The 18,754-nt window shown below is 42.1% G+C and overlaps 2 protein-coding genes across 3 annotated transcripts; one reads left to right on the top strand and one right to left on the bottom strand.

The window, feature by feature from the left end:
* The first annotated feature begins 1,279 nt into the window (after positions 1 to 1,279).
* Positions 1,280 to 5,097, top strand: LOC121623733 (diamine acetyltransferase 1-like). 2 transcript variants are annotated; one of them, XM_041961156.1, is made up of 6 exons: positions 1,280 to 1,512; positions 2,326 to 2,377; positions 2,465 to 2,545; positions 3,677 to 3,778; positions 3,863 to 3,903; positions 4,586 to 5,097. In XM_041961156.1, exons 1-6 carry the CDS (start codon positions 1,450 to 1,452, stop codon positions 4,760 to 4,762), a joined length of 516 nt encoding a protein of 171 aa, XP_041817090.1. In that variant the 5' UTR covers positions 1,280 to 1,449; the 3' UTR covers positions 4,763 to 5,097. The 2 variants fall into 2 exon arrangements, with proteins under 2 accessions (XP_041817090.1, XP_041817089.1); XM_041961155.1 differs by having other exon boundaries at positions 3,677 to 3,903.
* A 4,063-nt stretch (positions 5,098 to 9,160) lies between these two features.
* On the bottom strand, positions 9,161 to 18,420 carry apoob (apolipoprotein O, b). The gene is made up of 9 exons (XM_041961403.1): positions 18,368 to 18,420; positions 17,877 to 17,987; positions 17,294 to 17,416; positions 16,747 to 16,779; positions 15,986 to 16,040; positions 15,077 to 15,172; positions 13,426 to 13,517; positions 10,484 to 10,573; positions 9,161 to 10,368 (listed from the first exon to the last, which is right to left on the bottom strand). The coding sequence occupies exons 1-9, from the start codon at positions 18,383 to 18,385 to the stop codon at positions 10,333 to 10,335; spliced, it is 654 nt and encodes a 217-aa protein (XP_041817337.1). The 5' UTR covers positions 18,386 to 18,420; the 3' UTR covers positions 9,161 to 10,332.
* Between the last annotated feature and the right edge of the window lie 334 nt (positions 18,421 to 18,754).

Below are 18,754 nucleotides of genomic sequence, written 5' to 3'. Positions count from 1 at the left end.
GTCTGTATGCTGTATAATATTTTTGTGTAATGCAATATATCCCTGCCTCTTTTGTTGTTCTCTATTTGTATACTATCCCTTTTATACTGAATCATGTTTTCTTGTTATTCAAACCCTGAGTGTAACCTGTCAGGCGCTTCTACTTCTGACCTGACAGGTTCATCCCTGTGGATCAGAGATTTTGACTGAACCCTATGAAGAATTCCAGGTCTGGATATACAGAGAAAGTAGAAATTTGGCATGTATTCTGATAGCTGTAACAAAAATTCTACCTCTATAGTATCTATATAAGGTCTAACTTGTGTATGAATTATGTCACAACATTATAGTATTGTGGTTTATTGTTAGTAGTATGCATGTATTGTCAGAATCCATAATCCATCTGTCTTTCTCCTGTTGTTATTCCTTTAGCATCACACAATCTAATGTGTCATAGATTTTGGCAGAACCCATGTTTTTGGAGTGCCACATAGATCATGAACTTAGGCTCAGTTAAGATACCGTTTTTGGTGGCCAGGTTGAAAAAGTCACCATCACACTGATGGTGATTGTTCCAGTACATTGAACTAGTACTTGTGAGACAGAATACCACAACCTCTTCTGCATCATTTTTGACCATTCGTTAGTAAAATGTGTGCCCCACAAGTCTACTAACTTTGCGAAAGTGTACTACTAAATTGCTGGACTCCCGTTTGAAGTCTTGCATAGAGCTGTCACAGTGATATAGGCTGTATCCTCATCTAACCCAACCGTCTGTGAGAGGTGGAAAATTCCTCTTGTGTGACATAAGGGGTGAGCTGAACTACTTACGTGCCGTTCATGGTTACACACCTCAAAGTATAAGTATTAGTCGTTCGAGTCCTTGCAAAACATAGAATCTTGTTCAGTTCTGAACATTTTAAGAGACCACGGAGATTTTTACGGTTTGTACTTGAGTAGCGTAAGTGTTATATATTTTATTGCTAATTGTTTTTGCAACTCGAGCACAGTGACGACGCAAAACCTTTACTTTAAACTGATCCAGTTTTTATGTGTAATTTTTACTTTTACAAGAAGTATAAAGTATTTTTCCAAGTTTCTGCCTTCGCAGTCAAAAACAAACATCTTACAAGAGGATCAAAACAGACTCCCCCCTTGTGTTCCGATTGGCTAAAAAAGGTTAGACGGTGTCGCTGATTCGTCAGAAATCTGAGAGCTGTGGAGACTGACCAACCGCATTCCGGCGCGAGCCGGGTATAAAAGGTCCGATGTAAACAAAGGCGAGGATAGTTGAGCGGCAGCGACCCAGACGGGGTGATATCTGCTGAATGTTCTTGTCTCGACAAACGCGTCTGGACCAGAGGCTGACTGTGGGGAAAAAGCCACTCTGAAGCGAATGAAGAAACATCTAATCTTTCACTTCACGTACAGAGGACTTGTTACGAGAGGAAAAAAGAGTAAAAGAAGAAAATGGAGTATAAATTACGAAAGGCTGAACCCAGGGACGTGTCTGATATATTACGACTGGTGAAGGTAGGCCGAAGACCAGAACAGACCAGAAATGTTGTCAGAAACTGTATTTAAATCATATTATTCGATATGAATTAAACAGAACGGTTGAATTCAGCTAGCTTGATAATTGCTGGCTAATAGTTGGTTAGCCTTGACCTTCCTATGAACTGAAACTCTCGTATAACTCTTCAGTCGGCGCTGACAGACCAAGTCAAACGTCGCCTTTTTATTCATCAATTACACCAGTCAGCCTTGATGGTGACTAAGTGGCAGGTGGAAAATGTCCGGAGGATGTCCGAGTGTGAGATTAGTGTCGGGGGCCTTTGTTTTCAACCAGACGACTCATATCCGGTCTGACTGCCGGTTTTCCAAATATGGTCAGTCTTATGTCCAGCTTATGTTCTTATCAAGGCTGACCCTGGTGAAATGTTATTGCAGTTCTTGTAACTGCCTTCATGACATGGAGAACAAAACGACCGCTGCAACTGCAAACAATCAATTAATCGGTTTACGAAATATAAAATAAAACATAAATATGATACAATCACAATTTTTCCAGATCCCAATACGACTTGTGAAGGTCTCTTGTTTTGTAGGACCACCAGTCCAAAACCAAACATTCAAATCATCTAAAGTCGACAAAAGCAGGAACTACTTGCATCCAACAATCTGTAGCCAGTTCATCTTTTTTCTTCTTGATAAATGGGTTTCAGTTTTATCGTTAGTAGACGTGTATTCGTTTCTGCTTCAAATCTTCAGCATGGGTTGGGTGCAAGTGTCAAACATCTTCTCATCACTAAACATTACGAGTTGTTTCTGTGTTTCGTCTCTCAGGAACTTGCTAAATACGAAGAGATGGAGCACCATGTCTTACTGACTGAAAAAGGTGAGCTTTCCGGTGACCGCCATCCATCTGTATGCACAGGTAATTAGTATTCTGCATCTTGTGTTTAAAGATTTTATTTCCTTGCAGAGCTCCTTGAGGATGGATTTGGTGACACCCCATTTTACCATTGTATCATCGCTGAAATCCAAGGAGAGAACAGCAGTGACGGTATGAACCACCCCACCTCGTAAATAAAAAAAGAACAACACAGAACAATCCATCGTAGCTGGAACTGGCTCTAGTTCAGATGACAGGAAATGGTTCTCCAGATGCTTGACGAACTGATTGACATGTTGTTGAAGTCTCTGCAGACACGTAGCTTTGCAGATATGTTCTTTGCTGTCGCCATGTGTGCGACAGAGTTTTAGATGTTCAAATCTTTGTCAAAGTGTCAGTTTTATACCAACCTGAGTTTCTTTAAATGATCTCACTTCCCAGAATAACATTCCCAAGTTTGATGTTATGATGCTTCCACCATCTGTTCAGACTGACAGTGTTTACCTAAACGTTATAGAGTCTGTGCTTCCTGCTTTTGTAAAATAACAACATATAGGAATTATAATAACAGAAGCCTGTTTGTTTAAGAGTCAGACGCCCAGCTGCAGCTGCTGGGCTGCAGGTGCTCACACGCCGATGGAACGTATACACCATGCTTCATTTAATAACATCATCTGGCTTCAGACTGCATCAGAAACTTTAAGAAGTGTACATGTTAAAAGTTAGATTACTACTTGTTTGCCTCACAACTCGACTCTCACATTAACAGTCAGCTGCTCTTGACAAAACGTGGTGCAGTGAAAGAAAAATGTAGTATTCACATACATGTTGTGTATTATGGTCCAGTGTGTAGGATTTAGTGGCATCTAATTGTGAGGTTGCAGATTGCAACCAATTGAATGCCTCTCGTTTTTAGGGGATTATACAGTAAAGAGAACATCGACATGAATATTATATTCCATTTCTGCCCATAGAGCCTCATAAATCCTGCACACTGCACCTTTAAGACAAGGCTTTGTCCAGAGGGGAAATTCACATTTTCAGGCAGCACAAGAAGTAGACTCGAGTTGGAAGATGGATGAAAAGTATTTAAAATGACAATACTGTAAGACATTCAAAATGTGCATTTAATACTGTACATTAAAATACCTTACAGTATTTACATGAAACAGGCACCGTGCCAAAAATGTGTGCAAACGTGCAGGAGTAATGGCAGTATACAACAATAGAAATATCAACATAAAAACAAATACAGCAGCAGAATTCTCAGTCATTTCATCATCGTCTAACTTGTCTCTCCAGGTCTGAAAGTAGTTGGTTTTGCCATGTACTACTTCACTTACGACCCCTGGATTGGCAAACAGCTCTACCTGGAGGACTTCTATGTGATGGAGCCCTACAGAGGTACAAATCTAGTCCAGTCCACACTCAGTTGCCTCTTTGCTGCTTCTTCATTAACGAGCCTTCCTGTGTTTCTTCTCTCTCCAGGGATGGGCATCGGTTCAGAGCTCCTCCGGCATCTCAGTGATGTGAGTATGTTCATGAACCGAAGCTCTTAGTGCAGCACAGAGTCTGCAGCAAGTGTCATAACAGAAAGAAGGATGAAACAGGACCACTGCCTGGTAATAGAGAGTCCACCTTCAGAAAGAACTCTGAAATCAACATATTTCAGAGTTCAACATTATATTTATATCAGTGTAGAAAATGTGAAGTTAGCTCCTTTAAGCAGCCACGTTTTGACAAATGTCTTAATACAAAGCTCACGAGAAAGGAACCAACAAGGGAATTAAGTGGTAGTAAAATCTAAACATGGTTAAAAGCACCTTATAGCTACGTTAATGTGGAAAAGAATAAATCAGAGGTGCAATTTAGCACAATTAAACCCAAAACTGATGTCATGTCATGATTAAAAGCACAAAATAAGAGGAAAATAATGTCGAAACTTATCTTAGAGCAGAAAACCTGAAGTCTACGTCCATTTGTACAGTCTGTGTTGCATCTTTAACAGAAAAGAGTTTGAAAGGTTTGAGCATCCCCAAGCAGCAAGGCTGTACTGGCATTACTGATGCATTATGGGAAATGCAGGACTTAGAGTTATGCAGCCAGTGTAACTTGCCCTCTGCAGGTTCAATCTTGTCGACGCTTAGTGACTTTTATGGAAGTGAAAAACCGAGCCGCTTGATTAACCTTTAACTCTCGTCGCTCCTCCAGCTGGCGATGAAGATGCGCTGCAATGGCATGATGTTCGTGGTCGCGGAGAACAACGAGCCGTCCGTCCAGTTCTACAAAAGGCGCGGTGCTGAGGACCTGTCTCAGGAGGAGGGCTGGAGGCTCTTCAGGTTCAACAAGAACAGCCTCGTCAAGATGGCCACTCCGGCCGAGGAATGACAGGAGTTCAGCGCAGGAGGAAGAGGAGGAAGCACGAGAGTCTGACCAGGGACGAAGAGTTCTCGCTCTGCGCCTGACTGCTCGGCTTCTCTCTCCATTCAGACAAAGGTTGATTCATACAAGTTCAGCCTTGGAAAAAGGGGAATTCTGCATCACAGTAATTTGATTCTGCGTGTAGTTCAGTGTTGAGTAAACCGTTTGTCTTCTGCTAATCTGTCGCTCTGAATCACTTGTGTTTGTTCTGTCATTTCCTGACCTACTCTTCGTTAGCTTTGGTGCATTTGATGTGCAGAAGAGTAACTATTGCTTAAGTTTTCAATAAATCCGTAACTGATCACACAGGTCATAGTGGTCTCGTTTGTTTGGATTCTAAAAATGATTTAAACATATTTACAAGGAAAACCTTTTTTAATTGACGTTTTTCTAAGCTTGAATTGATGCACTGCAGTGTGTCTGTGAGGCTTTTGAGTTCTTCCATTAAAGACTATTTCAAGTTTTTTATTATCTGTGTGAAGCCCTTTTGGACTCTTAGTTACAACACAATAACGTCAGCTTGTCTTATTTTCATGGCGTGACCTCATTATAACCTGTAGGGCAGAACTATGGCATTTTTTCTACAGTAGTGCCTTTATCATGACGAGTCCTGAAGAAAACTGAGCCTTAAAGGAGTCGTCTGATAGATCAGCTGCAGTGAATGTGTAGAAATACTAAAATGAGTTCAATGTTACAGCCACAAACACCAAATCTTCTTTTCTGTGCTGCTGAAGGTCAGAGTGAGCAACTCCGTCGGGGCTTCGCCTCAAACAGCAGCCGCACGTCTTCTCAGATGATGGTCAAGAGTTTAACTTTGGGAGTGTTTGTGTGCTGAGTCGACGTTTCATCTCACTTCTGGGAAAAATAGCGACTGTGGCTGTTATCTGCAGACCATCAGTGACCCAGAAAAGTCTGCAGACATACATCTCTGACCTTTGATCCACTTGTGGGTCTTGTTTATGTTGAACTCTGTCAGGTTAAACATTCACCAGGTGAGGTAATAAAAACACTGCTGCAAGTCAGTGAGCGCAATCCCACAAAACCAGGTTAGCATCCAGGTAACATTTGGTCATTTGCGTGCACAAATTTGTTATTTTGTTCCCTCAAATCAATTTTTCTGTCCTCAAATTACCTGAAATGAACAGCAAGCACCATGATGGCAAAACAAGCAGAAATTACAGGTTGTAGTTTGATCTCTTCAGTATGTTGAAGAATGAATTCAACAAATTAATATTATGATCGCTGACATATTGTTTGTCTTCGTCCGTCAAGACTCTGCTTCAAAAGGAGAGACAGGATTCATTTTTACAGCATGTAGTTCATTTGTGTCTCACCACATGCTAACAAGCTAAAGCCACAAATTATCAGGCTAATGTTGCTGTATGTATGTAGCATCGTTAGCTCAGGTGTGTGTAAACTAAATAGTAAACCTGCATGTTAGCTCGCTAACTACAGTATAGACATGTTTTTATGTCAGGATGCTAATTCTAGGATTCAGCTGAAGGAAATTTGTGGTCCCAAAATTGAGTATTAATATACTAGATTTACATACTGCAGCAGTAAAAACACAGAGAAGCTGAAGTAAAAGGAAAGTACAAGTTTCTATGTCCAGAGAGCTGAGGCTGACATGTCCTTCGACGGCCACCGTACATGTAAAATATGGTGTTCACACGGCCTTCAGTCCGACTCGCCACTAAAAACATCATGTCCTCATTTTCCATTGACTCAGCAGTTCTGTTTCCTGGCGTGTTAATTCCAACCTCACGTGACTGTGGTCTGTTTCTTTAAGTGTGGTAATGTCTCTGTAGTCCAGAGCTGCCCGTCACACTTCTGTTTCCTGCTTTTTAAAGCCATCCAGCTGTGCAGAATGACACAGGGTGTGCTGCCGTGTTAATTAAATCCCAGATGACTCAATTAGACACTGCGGGTAAGCATCTGATATGTGCATATGAAGTCAGTGCAGAGATGCCTGTTTGCTGTAATAAAAGAGCATATGGAGGTCTGGGCAGCAGAGACTGGAGCCACCGGCCTGGTAAACTGGTGTCCTGTGATAAGACACCTCTGTTACATGACTGACGGTGGTGCCACAGTGATCAGGTGTCCAGCTCGACAGGACTCATGTGACGTGATAATAAACGGCATGAGATTGGATGTGAACATGGCCTGGATCTGTTTTTGTTCTTCTGGCAAATATTTAAACAAGTGTGGTTGTTTTACGACTGAATAAAACCAAAACCAGTTCAACAAGCTAAGTTACACAACTCCTTATCAAACACCTGACTGCTCTTTATCTCCATGCATGTTTATGTAAGCAAATATGTTTTCAATCTGGTGGCCAGCCCACCACTGTGGTCCAGACTGAAATATCTCAACAGCTATACGATGGATTGGTACAAACATTCATGGTCTCCAGAGGATGAGTCCTGATGTCTCAGTCCCATCAGCTTCAGCTGTACTTAAACATTACACCTGCATTTAGCTCAAAGCCCCACTGTTGCTGCTAGCATGGCTGCAGACTCGCTTTCTTACAGCAGGACAGGACACACACACACAGCCTGTCCACTGGAAGCATTTCTGATCGATCGTCCTGAGATGGGAGACAAATCCACAGCCCAAAAACGAAGCTCCGGCAGAGTGCAGCCGCGTGGAGAGGCGATGTCCACACGGGCCCGTCAGCACTGTTTGAAGACAGGCTGGAGAGAATATGATCAGACTGTGAAAAGCTCTGGTTTATAGTGGGTCAGGCTGTTCACATGCAGCGTTTGACCAGTGAAACTGAGCAATTTCTCAAAGCATTTCAGGAGATTTGAGGAGTCACTTTAAAACAGGAACAGTCCCACAACAACACTTTGTTCCTTTTTGTGGAGTCGGTCATATTTAAATGTGCCGTCATGTTCCAGACGGTTCCCTTTGACATACGTGTTTTATTGTGGTGCTGATGCACTTTCAGTTAGGAAACAGCTGATCTACACTAAAAACAGTGTAAAAACTTGTTTATTCTGACAAAAGCTTCTAATCACCATCATTCTGGATTAAAAGTGTTAATGAGTCCAAATCAAGTTTTTCATTGAAGGACATTGATGCCACATCAAGTTTATCTGTGGAGATTTGAACCATTAGAGGGGAGTTCACGTTTCCTCTGCTCTGTCTGAAACATGAAAAGAGATTCAACGTAGCTGAAGCAGCATTAACGTCAGGTGATACATTCAACAGTGAACTTTCGGTGCGGCGGTATGAGGAAGCGCTGCAGCTTTTCTCAACCCACAGGACATGACCTCTGCACACACCAGCAGTCCATGCATTTTCCTGCTGCCTCGACTCAAACAAAGAGAAACCGGCCGAGACAAAAGCACCGAGATCACAGAGAAGCAAAAAGAGGAATAGACAAATTAGAGACATTTTTATCGAGGAGTAGAATCACTTTGCTTTTTCAGGGTTTAAAACAACACAGGTAACCTCATGAGTGGTGATGAGCTCAGTAAATTCTAATAAAACCTGATCAGAAATTATTTTTTTTACATGTTCCTCATTTTGGCAGTGGGACAAACGTTCAACTCTGTTTATCAATTATTCCTAAAAAGACTTTTAAATCAATTCTCTGCCCGTTAGACCACTGAACACGTCAAAACTACCAGCAATATTTAGTATGTAAAGCTCCACATATTCAGGAAGTCTCATTAAAACAATCACAAATGTTATTCTAAGGTTAAACGAGTCACACTGACGCCCCCAGAGGAACGAGCGTCTCTGACTTCAGGCTGTGTGAGTTCATTCCAGAGCTGGAAACCAGTTTGACCCAGTTCATGTCAGCCACAGCTCGTCTCATAGGAGAAAAATAAATGCGTGTGTTTGCTTGAATAAGTGATGAAGAAAGGCGTCACCTCAGTCAGATGCCAGATTTAATTACATTAAGATAGAATTTCATACAGTATATACAGCGCACTGTTGGACATGGACAATAAACACGCTCACATTCAGTTCATTGATGAGTAAATCGAGCTGGACGACACGCACTGTTTGGCCCTTTGCTGTAGCCAGGGCTGTCAACAGACTTGCTGGGGCCCGGGGACAAGAGACCATCATAGGGCCCCCCCCCCCCAGCATCACCGTCCACAGCCAACTCTAGGCCTAATCCTCTGGCTTCTTGCCCCCCTTTTAAAAACTTCATCATTTTTTCTCGTTCACCTCTATGATCTTCCTCTCTTTTTCTTTTTTCTTTTCTGTGCACCCGATTTATGACGAATAAATTTCCCGCTTCAGGGCACATATGTAGCGTAGCCTTAAGTGTGCCAGAGCGGGGTCAAACCATTCTCTGCTAAGACTGGGGGGTAGGGGTGTTGTGCAAAAAAAGGAAAACATATTTATTTGAAATATTTAATATGTTAAAGTTTTTAAGTGTATGTTGAAGAGAAAATAATATTTAATTCATCAGGCAATGATTTAATTAAAAAGAAATATGTGAATGTAAAGTAAAATAAATTAAGGGTCAAAACAACGAGTGTGTGAACACGCCGAATGATCGTCCTTCAGATGAGAGATCACAGTGACACTCGTCGGCGTTAGCGCTTCCTGACTCGATCCTAACCAGGCTACGATGGGACGATCTTCATCACACTCCAATGCGGCAGCAGCTCAGAATGCTGAGGAGAGGGCTTAAAGGAAAAGTCTCACAATGAACAGTGAATACGGAGTGACAGCCAGCAGCTGATTAGCTTAGCTTAGCATAAAAACTGGAAACTAGTCTGGCTCATAGCTGCTGTAAAACCACAACATTATGCCAGTGTTACACTTCAGAGATGCAGGCAGGTGGATCATGTTGTCTTTGGACACAGCCAGGCTATCTGTTTCGCCCTGTTCCCAGTATTTATGCTAAGCTAAGCTAACCAGCGGCCATCCCCAACTTTATATTCCCTGTACAAATGTGAGAGTGGTATCAAGCTTCTCATCTAAACCTCAGCAAGAAACTGAATCAGTGTATTTCCTGGAATGTCAAACTGTTCCTTTAAAGCACATAATGTCAAACTGATTCCATGAAGGGCCATGTGGCTGCAGGTGTTCGCTCCAACCAAGGAGGAGCACACCAGGCCAACCAATCAACATCGAGGGATCGTTAGTTATCAGCTGAAGACTGAGATCAGTTGATTAATTGATTCCAAACTTTATCTGTTAAAGTTTAAAAGCTTTAGATGTTAGATGTTCCACTCACTTTCTTATATTCAAAAAGACTAAAAACATTAATAACCTCAGAAGCAGAGCTAAGACCTGGTGACTGCACAGTGACGTCTTCTGATGTCGTTAAGCAGTCAGACAGACGACACCGTGGCCTGCTTTGTTAAACAAAACAGAAACTGGAGGAGCGGAGGTCATCGAAGGAGAAAGCCGGATTGGTCACGGAGCGGAGGAGCGTTTCAGATGCACCCCGAAGCTTCTGGGATGCAGAACTTAAAGAATGCAAAGAGTCGATCTACAGGTGTGCACAGGTGTGTGTGTGTTACTGGGAGGTGAAAGGATGGAGAGGTGTGTGTCTTCCTGCCGTCTCAGCTCGTCGTGTCGTTGCTCTCTGTTCGCTCTTTCTTCTCGGCACAAGACACAAAAGCCAGGACAGCCGTGAGAAAACACCATTAACATCGACGCACACAGAAACGCTACACCTTTAAATAATTAGAGAGCTGCCAACGGACGACTCACCTTCTTTTTGCCAAACGGAGGCTCCTTCCAGACGGCCTCCAGGGCGTCGCGGCCCTGCTGAGCCCAGGTGTACGCCGAGTCCCGGCTCACCTGGTGGAAACACAAGAAACATCAGCATGTGTTCGCACGCTAAGCCAACAAAGACGAGTCTCACTCTGAACATGGGGAAAGAACAAGGTTATTTTTTTTGGGGGGGGGGCGGTGTCTTGCATTTGCAACATTTTCCTGTGAAACGTGTTTGTGTCTGTCGACGTTTTTCTCCTGCACGGGACGACAGAAGCAACGTTGGCCTTGAAAAAAAGCTCCCAGCTGGAGTCAAACCAGGTAAGACGACTGTCTCTGCAGGTTTTGCTCCTCTCAGGGTGCGTCAGTCCAGGTGATCAGGTGAACTACCTGGGCAAGGATACGTTCACGTTTAACCATTAGAGACACAGCACCTTCAGAACCACAAAAAAACTGTTTCTCTACATTTCATCTGCATATTCTCACGTCTCACCAAAAACTTATTCTACACAAGTTTAAATAAAAATGCTCCCTGACGTTTCACTGAAATCCTCTGACTTGGAAACAAGCAGCTCAGTGTCTCATTTTATCTTGTTGGCTCATGTGTTTTCATTTCTGCACCCTGCCCTGCTCGTCTGCTTCGTCTCTGCATGCGCCGCGAGCCGCAGTGCGATCCGATCGGGGCGTGTCTGTCTGCCCTTCATGCGTTTGTGGGTGTCTGAGCCGGTGCCTGTCGGCACTCTGGGTGGAAACACAGTAAATGAGATGAATTGGAAACACAATTCACAGCCGGGACTTCCTGCGGGGAGGCACAACCCGTTCCTCAAAGGAAGCGAGTCACAGATCAAACACACTGATACAACACTCGCTGGAGCGTGAGACCTGCCTGGAAAGTTTTCATCTACGTGATGTCGGTCAGAGCTGCAGAGACGCAGTTTACAGGGTGATTTTCCTCTTTCCTTTTTAAAAACTCGCCCTGTGAACTTTATGGCTCACTGGTGTGCATAAAAAAATACCCACCTTCCATGAATAATGTGCACCTAAAAATAAAATAACTCATGAAGTCGGTGTATATCGCTGTTCCTGCTTCCACAGCTGCTTCCTGAGTTCAGCACTGTGAGGAACATTCATCGAGGAGGTGGACACAGATTCAGAAGGACAGAAAATCCAGTTGATTGGGTTGTTGTGTCCTGCGTGCTTTTATTTTTACACTGAAACCTTCAAATTCAAATATAGTGAATAGTGGTTGTGTGGCCACTGATAGTGGCTCACAGCACATTTAACGTATCACAGCCAAATGAATGAAAGCACTCAGGTGGATCAGACACTTCAAGCTCATGGCAGGATCTGTACTGATGGAGCAGCAATTACACTGACACGGCAGACTCTGATTGGTCCACTGAAGCAGAGGAGGAAGGAATATTCAGACTTCAGTAAAAATACCAGCACAACAATGCAAAAATACTGTTTTTTAACTCCTTCTGCACAAATTTATTATTAATAAACTAGTATCCTTATAAAGTGCCCTTAGCTGGGTATTATTATATATCAGAGAAAACATACTGATACATGAATGTCAGAGCAGTACTTCACTGCTGTAGCTGCTCGAGCTGGAGCCAGTTTGAACCAGTTAACTCGTTTCGTCCAGTTCATGGATTGATTGATTGATTGATTGATTGATTCCTTCATTTCGAACATGTAAAAAACAAAGAAAGACAGAGCAAACAGACAAAAGTGATAATAATAAAGAAGAAAGAAAGAGAAAAAAAATCACCTTCTTCAGTGCATGCTGATCTCAGATTACATGAGCGAAAGGGAGTAGGAAGAAGTGTCAACTTATTAAACCCTACCCCTAAAGTACTATTACAGTTTTATCGAGAAAAAAAAAACAAAAAACTCATGACTGAAACATTATGATTCATCTTCAACTTGTACATGATCCGTATATTCAGCAATTACGATAAATAACTTTCACAAAACACACCCAAATACCTATTAGTCATGACTATATCTCGCGAGAATCAATTCCTTATACCTTTTTTTAAACTGACTTATGTTAGATATTTGTTTTATCTCTGCACACAATTTGTTCCATAGTTTTACTCCACAGAACGTAACACAAAAACTTTTCAATGTCGTGCGCGCTCTAAGAATCTTTAGATTTAACTCACCCCTTCATTTATAACATCCCTCTCATTACCTGGCAGTAAGTTATTCCTTGCTTTATATATTACTTGCATAGTTTTGAACTCAACAATGTCAAAGAATTTTAACGTTTTAGTTTTTAAAAATAACGGCTCAGCGTGTTCACGAAAGCCCACGTCGTTAACAATTCTCACTTCTCTCTTTTGTAAAATTAAAAATTGACTGTAATGAGCTTGTGTATGTATTTCCCCATACCTCCACACAGTCATTTAAGTAGGGTAACACGAGTGAACTATAAAGAATGTAAAGTGATTTTTGATCCAGCATGTGTTTTGTTTTTGTTAGGACTGAGAGGCTTCTGGATATTTTGTTTTGAACATGTCTTATGTGAGGTTTCCAGCAAATTTTGCCATCAATTGTCACTCCGAGAAATTTGATTTGTTTTACCGTCTCTATATCTACACCCTCTATCTGTACCTTTACATTATCATTTATTTTACATTTTACAAATATCATGATTTTTGTTTTAATTAAATTTAACTTTAACCATGACTTACTGCAGTCACATTTGTGATGAGTCTAAAGCTGGTATCAAGCTCCCGCACACCTGCAAACATGCAGGGGGGGGCAGCTGTTTCTTTTATACCTGGACGCGGTGCATTTACATGCGTCTCCAACACGCACAGTCTGATAAAAGCTGCTCTTTACACACATGTAAACCTGAAGTACATGAAGTATTCATTTACAAAATGACAACAAGCTAACACCGTCACATGTGATGATATGCGACTCACCTTGAGTAAAGACGCAGCCTGCTGAGGGTAAAACATGGAGGCGCTCAGAGCCATGAGTCCAACTGGAAATACTAATCGCTTCACTTTGGAGCCTGAAACAGAGAGAGATGTTTGTAACAGCCAATAAGAACAGAGGTCACCTTCTGTTCATTCATCATCGCCTCACGATTCACCTCAAAGACAGACGGCAGCTCCTCGTGACACCTCATCAGGTGCTTATTTAACTTTAAAGGCACTCAGAGAGCACTGAGCCGTGACACTTGCATGGATAGATTTGTGGCGGTGCTCCAGCTGTTTCAGTTCTCTGACCCCGACTGCTTTCTGCGTGAACTTTGAGCAGCTAATGTGTCGGCTGAGGATCACTCGGACCTGTGAATGTGGAGTCATCGTATTTCTACAGCTGGCAACACTACAATCTACCAGATATTAAGATTTGCTCTAGCTGGTAATGTTAATCTTTTTTCTACGATCTCTAAGTTTGCAGTGAACACCAGAGGCAGTGATGTCCTCTTCCTCTGCCTCACTTACACTGACTGACATCAACGTGTGTCTTCACATCACATGTCTTCGTTATGACTTTGAGAGGGAACGCAAGTTCGGATGCAAACTTGATGCAAAAGCTGCACTGATAAGACGGCCTCAACTCTCCAGCACCTGCTCACAGCAGACCTCTGCTTTAAAGAGAAGCCGTCTGGCTGTTCAACAATCGTACAGTCTGTTATAGATCAACACACCAAAATTAGTGCACAGATGCAGTTTTTTTTAAAACCAGGGTAAACCTGCTAAAAATAGGCCACTGCAGGAGACTGGTTTGTTTTTTCCTGGTGTGTCACACTCAGCGTCATAAACGTGCTGGAAAACAGGGAACAGCAGGAAACAACATGGAGGCCAGAGACGAGATTATGCTGGCTACTTTTTTATATCTTTTATGAGCTGACGATGATGATGATGATGATGAGAAGGAAAGAGCGTAACGAGCTGACAGTCCTGTCTGATATCAGGAAACGTTTCACTTCACTGCACGTCACCGTCGCGCTGGAAAAGGGGTGAAAACGAGTGTTTCCACGCAGGCGTCATGTTTCCATCACTGCTGATCAGAGCTGAAGCTGATAAACGCTGCGACCACTGAACTGAAGACAAAGACCAGATGTTGGTGGATGTTTTGTCCAGGTGAAAGAGGCTGTAGACACACCTCAGCCCTCAGTCGTCGTTAATGAGATGACTGGAAAGTTTCCATTGTGTTTAACTGTTCTGCAGAGGGTGGCTGAGAAGGCTTTTTTGGAAGTGTAGGGCATTAAAATGAGCTGGTAGCAGAGCAGGCAGACTGAGCTAAACTGGTCACAGGAAACTGTGGCACTTTTTTAAAGTCTGAAAGAAAACGGTCTTGGATTTAGGAAAACAGACAAAAGGACACTTGATGAATTGAAAAAACAAACACACAGTCATAAAAACCGGCCTGAACTGAAGCAACCTTGTTATTTTATAAAAGAACTCCAGTGCTGCAGACTGTTGAGCAGATTCTTCCTGTAAATATCTCCTCTCTGGTGCTGTGAGCTATCAGCCCGACTGCCTCCTCTGACCTGAACTCGTCTCTGTGAGGGAATGCAGGTCGGTGTGTGTTTGTGTTTGAGTGCTAACATGTTCAGGTTACCTTTGGCCAAATAAAGTCCCAGAAAGCCAGTAAAGCCCACCACCGCTACACTGGGGTAGAGGTCAGGAGGAGGGTCACTGAGGAACTGGTACGCATCTGAAATATAAAGTGAGGTGGGAAGGAAGGAAGGGAACGGGAGGAAAGACTGAGTGAAGATGGCTGACAGATACCTGGAAACAGCAGTGGAGTCACCTGTTGATCTACAGACCTACAGCATGTTTTAAAAGTTGTACAGAGCCTTTAATGGGAGCTGTGTGAAGTCTGATACGTGTCGCTCGAGTCAGCGTCGGCTGAAGACTACAAGTTAGAAACTGAAACAAATCTGTTGGTGTGGAGTTTGACAGAAGTGAGCTGCTCCTCATCTCTGCTGTGGGCTACATTAGCTGCTACTAGCAAAACACACCTGAATTTCTGACTGGACTATAGGCAGTCAAGTTTCAACAAGGAAGGAGCATGTGTGGAATAAAAGATGATTTCTCTGGTTCTGATCCTTCTGCAGTCATGAGTCAGGCAGCGTTACAGGAGTGTAATGTTAAACTTGTGGGCTACTCTTAACGACAACTGAATTTCTTTTCTTCATTTTCGGAAGAAATGTTGTCATGGGAGGAAAAAAGCATCTGCACACTGATTTAAAGCTGTTTCAGCATAAAGCCAACAGCCGACATTATGAAGGACACGTAGGCACAAAATAGACACGATCCTGCAAACACCAGAGTCAACTGGTCTATAAAGACTGTGTAACATTTAACACAACACAGACACAAACGTGTTCATCATCTTGCATCTCCAATCAGCTAAAACACAACATTTCTGAACATTTATTAGGAATTTTCTGTCAACCAACCAGTCAAACCACACTTGCAGGTGCAGGTATTCCAGCAAGCTCACAAATCATTTGTGTTTCCTCACCTGTGACTGCTGTTATGGACGAGCTGACCGTGGGCTCCACGGTCTTGTATACTTGCTGTGGTCCAAAGATGATCATCAGACACAGAGAGAGACAGAAGAGCAGGTCACTTTCATCTCATTTAAAATGTGCAATAAAACCTTTTATCTTAATCTTTAGCTGGACGACAAGTCCAACGAGTGTGTGTTCAAGGGTCAAATGACTGAAAAGTGACGACCTGAAAGCAGGTAACAGCCATGACCCGTGAGGGACGGACTGATTCAAACTATTTTATGCACCTCACTCATATAAAATCATGTCAGATGTGGAAAAGAGAGATTAAAGGCATCAGTACCGCAGTCACTTCCACATTCACTGGCAGATCTTTTACAGACACTAACGTTAGGCAACTAAATCCAGGTCATAACAATTTATTTGATTCTCTTAATAGTTTGAAAAAACCTACATTTATAATAATGCGCTTCATTAAAGCCAAAAGCTCATTTTTCACATATGTCAAACTCTTCAATTATATAGTTGAACACATCTGTACCCAGATGATCAAAAAATGACTAATTGAACCCTTAAAAGCCCTTAAAAGTATCACTTCTACAGCGTGTCAACGCAATGCAGGAGACACTGTGTGGAAACACACAGCGGATCCTCAACTTGTAGGTAAAGGAAAAAGCCAAGAGCTTCGTCACAGATGGTTTGGACATGTTGTCAAACTGAAGACGTCAGTCATCAAGCGGTTACATCATCACCATCTTTCCGTGTGACTAACCTCAACTTTCTCCACTGCAGCCTGGCTTGTTTGCTGCGAAAGAGGTCAACAAATGAAGTTAATTAATGCAAACATCACTTTATTGTCACAAAACAGGCTTGTGAACTTCAGGCTTCAGCTCAAAGCGTCTGCGCTGTTGGACAGTTTCCACAAAGTCTATGAAACGCCTGGCACAGGTGTAGGCTGAAATGTAAGATTCAAAGTCATCAGGACAGTATTGTACTCACAGCCACTACGAGCCACCAACTTCTTTAAATCTGACTCAGTCTTAAAGGTTGTTGTAGGTGACCAGGAAGTCAAGGAAGGTCTCATTTTTTAAGTTACATTACAATCCCTTCACACGTTGGCGATACACAGCAATTACTACACGGAAACTGCTTCACACTCTTACATATTGTGCCACTAATGTTTTTCTTATTAATTTCCAAGCTCATTTGCTTGAGCAATGATTGATTAAGGCGTAAGTCACCACAGACATTATCTGACTTCTTTGTTGACACTTATTTTCCTGAAGGGCTTTGACAAGAAGCATCACATATGAACATACCTGACACTGGTTTGTGTAGGGTTCAACCCATTTCCTCAGCAATGCAACTCTCTGCTCCAACTGCCCCACCTCCGGCTCCACGTACCGAGGCTCTGCTTCAGGGCTGGTGTATAATGACGGCAGCTGAAACAAACAAGGTGAGAATCATATTCATCGTCATATCACATTATTTGACAGTATATTGCTTATTCATCTTATGCTCATATGTTCATTCATTACTGTCTGCTTGTACTTTGAAACCCACAACCACATTGGTGAAATTTTCAGAACTTAAATAAATACTAGACTGTAGTATTACCTCAGATTTTTGTATAACTGTTCTGTGATTTATGTGACATGTCTGATGTAACGCTACACTTTTCACTCTCACTATTTGACCTTTGACTGACTAATAAAAACGTGCCTGCACAGATATCAGATATATGGGTAACGTTTTCATTATGAATGCAGAGATATGAATAACCAGGGAACTCTATGTTCCATGTACACCACAATCATATCCCAATAACAAGCAATTACAAAATACGACTAATATCCGGGATACACGTGGGCATGTATCTGTTATTACCAGTCATTAACCCACCTCGTCAATGCTCAGAGTTGGCTGTGAGTTCTTCTTCTTCCCCTCACTGGCAGCCAGCACGGAGCCGCACAGCAGGCCCGTCAGAGCCGGAGCTCCGGCACACAGCGACACCTGGCGGCACACCGGCAAACACACAAACTAGTGGTGGCGACAACGCTAATTAGCTACCAATGCTAAATGAGGATGTACTGTCAATTAAAACAGTCTAGCCACGAATTCAGACCACAAGGACTAAATAAGTAACCCATTAAACGATAGGTACTTTTAAATAAACAGAGAAACGGAGCATTCGCCTATTAAACTGACATGTTAGCGACAGCATCTAGCCATATGCTAACGTTAGCTTTTGACTAATGTTGCAGTATTTGACTTTTAAACGTTGAATTTCAGTATTAACATATGACCCTAAGCTTCAGTAGATGACAACCACTGTGTAGGTAGTACAAAATATGTAAACTGACATTAAGGTCACAATCGTTAACTATAGTTACCAGTTTGACATATGACATTCTCGTCCAGAAGACTTTCGCTTTTCGACGGCAAGCCGGAGTGACAAACCGAAAAGCGCATGCGCGTTTCGCTTAAGCATAAAGATACACTGCATGAAACTAAATGCTGTATAAATACAAAAATGTATCAAATAAAGTTGAAAAAAACTTGATAATAATAACACATAATAAGCATTTGCATCAAAAATCTACTTAAAGTACCATAAGAGAAAGGACTCATTATGCAAAATGGCCCGTTTCAGAATCAAATATTATATTACTTGATTATAATAAGTGATGCATTAATGTGTTCATCACTTTAATGTTAAGTGGAGCTAATTCAAATACTTCACATATTGCCTGGCAGCTTAATCTATAATAATTGATAAT

Source organism: Chelmon rostratus, chromosome 20, assembly GCF_017976325.1.
Source record: "Chelmon rostratus isolate fCheRos1 chromosome 20, fCheRos1.pri, whole genome shotgun sequence".
NCBI classification, from domain to species: domain Eukaryota; kingdom Metazoa; phylum Chordata; class Actinopteri; order Chaetodontiformes; family Chaetodontidae; genus Chelmon; species Chelmon rostratus.
This window is presented reverse-complemented; position numbering and strand designations above follow the sequence as displayed.